At 45.6% G+C, this 4,698-nt stretch overlaps 1 protein-coding gene across 1 annotated transcript in view; it reads right to left on the reverse strand.

Moving 5' to 3' along the window:
• Positions 1-205: 205 nt before the first annotated feature.
• Positions 206-4,698, reverse strand: part of LOC311226481 (hairy/enhancer-of-split related with YRPW motif-like protein) — a gene marked incomplete at its 5' end in the record, with an annotated part of 8,798 nt that continues 4,305 nt past the window's right edge. Inside the window, 6 exon segments of the mRNA XM_084311906.1 lie at positions 206-1,510; positions 1,516-1,562; positions 1,746-1,827; positions 2,096-2,100; positions 2,103-2,178; positions 2,428-2,494. Coding sequence (XP_084168032.1) covers positions 905-1,510; positions 1,516-1,562; positions 1,746-1,827; positions 2,096-2,100; positions 2,103-2,178; positions 2,428-2,494 — 883 coding nt within the window. The 3' untranslated portion in view covers positions 206-904.

Here is a 4,698-nt window from a genome sequence, read left to right on the forward strand (position 1 = left end):
AGTGTAGTATTACTACTTCCCTCTCCCTCCCTCCCTCCATCCCTCTCTCTCTCTCTCTCTCTCTCTCTCTCTCTCTCTCTCGCTCTGTCTCTCTCTCACACACGTGCAAAAGAAAAAAAAGAAGAGACAACAGTAAAGGCACTTGGTCTTTATGTAATTTTTGTCAAACATTCCTCGTCAATGAGTCAATCATGAATAGTAATAAAATTCATAAATGATTTGCTTGACTGACATTAAAACATCACAGTTAAAAGATACTTGAAACCTCAGTTTGAGTCACTGAGAGGAGTCCTCATTAATGGCTCTGGTGTGTGTGTGTGTGTGTGTGTGTGTGTGTGTGTGTGTGTGTGTGTGTGTGTGTGTGTGTGTGTGTGTGTGTGTGTGTGTGTGTGTGTGTGTGTGTGTGTGTATGTGTGTGTGTGTGTGTGTGTGTGTGTGTGTGTGTGTGTGTGTGTGTGCGTGTGCGTGCGTGTGTTTATGTAAATTATGTCTTCACGTTTTCTTTTTCTTCTTCTTTGTCCTTCATTTTCCCATTATTTCATTGTTCTTGATTATCATGATCTGATATGGCTTTAGAGTCCCTCTCACTCAGAGGCAATGATAAAAATGTCCTATATTACCGGTATGGCATCCAACTCCCTGTGCAGTGCACATCTATGGCCCTTGTGTACTGCATTGGGCCCCTGTGTACTGCATTGGCCCCTGTGTACTGCATTGGGCCCTTGTGTACTGCATTGGGCCCCTGTGTACTGCATTGGGCCCCTGTGTACTGCATGGGCCTTGTGTACTGCATTGGGCCCCTGTGTACTGCATAGAGCCCTTGTGTACTGCACTGGGCCCCTGTGTACCGCAAAGGGCTCTAGTTACTGCATAGGGTTTTTGTGCTGTGCCATCAGAGTTGACCTCAAAAGGCCCCGATCTCAGTTCCCCAGCCCGGTCCCGACTTGGCAGATCCTCCCATGCCCCCACGCTGGGCCACGGGGGCAAAGGGCCTGAACGACACTTGCAGCGGGCCGGAGGACGATGATGAGGTGGAGGAGGAGGTGGAAGAGGAAGGGGTGAGGAGAGGCAGGGGCGAGGCTCTGGAGGCGCTGTGGGGAGATGGCTGGGCGGGTCTGTGGGCCGGGGAGGACGGCAGAGAGGGCACCCTGCGGACGGCGGCCAGGGCGGCGGGGCTGAGCAAGGGGGGCGCACCCTGCTGGCAGCCGGCATGAGGGGCGAGGCGGAGGGAGGCGGGAGAGGGGTAGCTCCCCAGGAGGGCGAGCTCCCTCCGTCCGCCGACGAACGGAGACGAGGACGAGGCCGGCGAGGAGGGCGAGATCTGGGGGTAGGAGGTCCACGGCCAGGGGGAGAAGGGCAGGGCGGAGGTGTGGGCCGTCTGGAGGAGCAGCGGGTCCAGCTCGCTGGCGCAGTGGGAGAGGTGGGAGACGAGGCGGGCTCCGATGGGATCCGGAGACTCGACGCCTCCCTCCAAGGAGCTGAGATATCGGACCACCTCCCCAACACACTCCTGAAGCCGAGGGTCCTGTAGTCCACTGCCAGGGCCCGTGCATCAAAGTAGCCTGGAGAGAGAGAGAGAGAGAGAGAGAGAGAGAGAGAGAGAGAGAGAGAGAGAGAGAGAGAGAGAGAGAGAGAGAGAGAGAGAGAGAGAGAGAGAGAGAGAGAGAGAGCGGGTTAACTGGTTTCAAGGTTGAAGAGCAGTTGAAAGGAACATGATGACTTCAGACAGAGAGCAGGAGTCTCACCTTTGCCCCCCATGGCATGAAGTAGTTTAAGGTGATCCACAGTCATCTGCAGGATCTCTGCTTTCTCCAGCTTAGAGGAGCCCTGAGTAGAGGAGAAGTTGTTTACACTTAATGCCACATATTTGATCATATACTTTATTATGATCTGATCTGAACTGATCTGATTATTACATAATAAAAAAGATTGTATATATTTGTATTATTATTATTGACTAATCCCCATTAGTTGTTACCAAGGCAACAACTGCTCTTCCTGAGGTCCACAATAGACTTTTGTCATTGTGCTTTGGAAAGGTCACAGGTTTGCATACTGATAGCCTCGTCTTGCCGGCCCCCCCGGCCCCCGTTACCTGTTCTCAAACGCACTAGGCACCAGCCTCCGGAGCTCCGACAGGCTGTGGTTGATCCGGTCCCTGCGTCTCTTCTCTATGATCTGAGGCAATAAGGGGTGAGGAGGAGGGACAGTCAGAACCAAAAGGGACTGGAATCGCGTCGCTATACGGCACAGGCTCAGGCCCATGTTTAATTCCCGTTGGCAAAGGGAATGTAGCCTAGAATGTTTGTTTGTTTTCGCTGTCAACTTGAATCTGTCCATAATTGATGGAGTGCTTAGTAATCACCGAAGCTCCCATAGAGAAGAACAGAACACGGTCAGGAAGAAAAGAAAATAATACAGACTTACCCCTCTTCTTTTCTTGCGGGCCATAATCTGAGAGGTACTGCCAGGGGACATGGACCCAGTGACTGGGCTGCATCGGAGAGGGGTGGGGCGGGGCGGGGTGGTGGGGCAGAGAGAGAGAGAGAGAGAGAGAGAGGGACATTAACTTTGATGCCCCTGCATATTGTTATTGTTACTCGCCCATAATAAGACACAGAGGCAAGATGGCACATCAGCTCCCCCTCAATCTAATTTGTCGTTCTGGGTACAGCACGGCACGGAAGAGCCCGGGCAGAGGGATAGAAGGGGGAAGAGGAGGATGAGATTGTTTTGGTTTAACGCGTTTCTGGACATTAGTCTCAGTCGAATGACGTGCTAAGGCTCCTTCCATCCTATGCGAGGCACTTTTGAGAAAGATGATTATATAGCCCGGAGGCACTGCGCTCACTAGCATGGCGCTTTAAACGTGCCGTGTGGGTTCTGCTCTCCTCTGAACACCAGCCTCTCAATGTGGATCCTGTTTTGTTTGTGAGGATCTCGCCTTACATGCATGAAAGAGTCTGACAGCTTTGAGCCCCTGTTACATTGCTTCACCAAAGACTTATTGCATTTCTATTAGATTTTAACATGAGGGCTGCCAATTTAGCAGTGTGTTTTTGTTTAGGTTCGTTTGATGTACGGTCTTGAAAGGGGCTCCGCCGTGCTCCGCCCTGCATATCTTCATCTTGTGGCGATTTTTGATTCCTCCAAATGATCTTTAGAAGTATTTAATGTCAACCATTTGATTCTGCGGAATGAGACGTATTTGTTCATGACACCCGTGTATGTTGTCGTTCAGATGCATGTTTTGGAATAAATTAGGATGAAGGTATTATGTTTCCATTCATTTACATTGTTAAAATAAACATAAGCAGAGGACTTTTATATTATAACCCTCTGCTTATATTATATTATAAATGCATCTTTAAAAGGAATCAAAGCAAATATTTTGTTTTTAATTTCTTTTCGTGTGAGGCATCAGCATCAAATCACTAATCAAATGTTTTATCACTGCAAAACCGAACAGAATGATGATTGATGATGATTGATTTGATACTATCTTGTCTAGCACAGTCTCTGGAGCGTAACAGTAAGAAGCATTTTGTATGAAAGTATTCTGTACTTCTGTATGACAACTATTAAAGAAACTTGAGAAACTTGAAAACTTGATCAAGTTCATCAAGACGCATCTTTCATTTGAAAGTCAGCAGTTCCCTTTTTCATTTATCACAAATAAAGCACTGCAAAAATGAAAAACTGAAGAGAAATATTTTAAAACCTTTAACGTTTTATAGATCATTTTAACCATTCACTCAAATTATATTTCTCAGTAACGAAAAAAGTTATGTAATAAGAGGCGCTGTAATCAAATCAATTCAATAAATAAATTGTTTTGAGTGTCCTGCAAAATGGAGGAACTCTAGTCTACACTGTATGGTGTTATCTTTTGTTGTATGGGTTGTTTGAATTGACAAGTTCACATTTTGATATTAATGCGACATACATGCTGCTGTTGCCATGTTGGCAAAATAAACATTTATAAAAGAACAATCATACAAATGATTGCCATGCTGGCCTTATACACAATATAAGATGAATAAACCGTGAGATGTGATTAATTTAGTCTGATGTCCACAACATTTGGAAATAATGAATTTATGCTCAGTAGATGTTACCTGTTCTGGGTTGGTTTAAGAAAATTCTAGTATGAATTTGACCCCTTTTGATGTGTTTTCCTTCGCCTACTGTACGTGCCTTTATGCTTTTATGTGTCCACGCCTCTAGCATGTTTTCAATATGACAGGCCTCACACAAATTCACCATTTGAACCTATTCTTATTGTACTACACTGTAAACCACAATTTATTCTGCCACCCATATGGGCAACTCTACCATTATTTTGTATGTTGCGGTAACTCAACACAGAAAATGGATATGTCAGATTATGTTAATTAGGGTTTGTTCCTGTTGCCTAATGCCACCTTTCTCTTTCTAGTTTTTAGCTTATTAACAGACAGGTTTACCAGACTGCATAGTGATACAAAGATGTCCAATTGTTTGAATGGTTTCAACAAAAGTTATTATCTGTGACTGTAAGATAGACAGACATAGAATGACAAAAATCATGGATAAACTGCTCGCATGGCTAACCTCTGTGTTTTTAAAAAACTTTTTAAAGCCAAACTAGTCAGCACTTCTATTTTCATGAATTGCTCCGTTATATTTTCTTGTTCTTGATTGCAAAAACAAAAAGAG

The sequence above is a fragment of the Notolepis coatsorum genome (assembly GCF_963971535.1).
Source record: "Notolepis coatsorum genome assembly, chromosome: 4".
Classification (NCBI taxonomy): Eukaryota; Metazoa; Chordata; class Actinopteri; order Aulopiformes; family Paralepididae; genus Notolepis; species Notolepis coatsorum.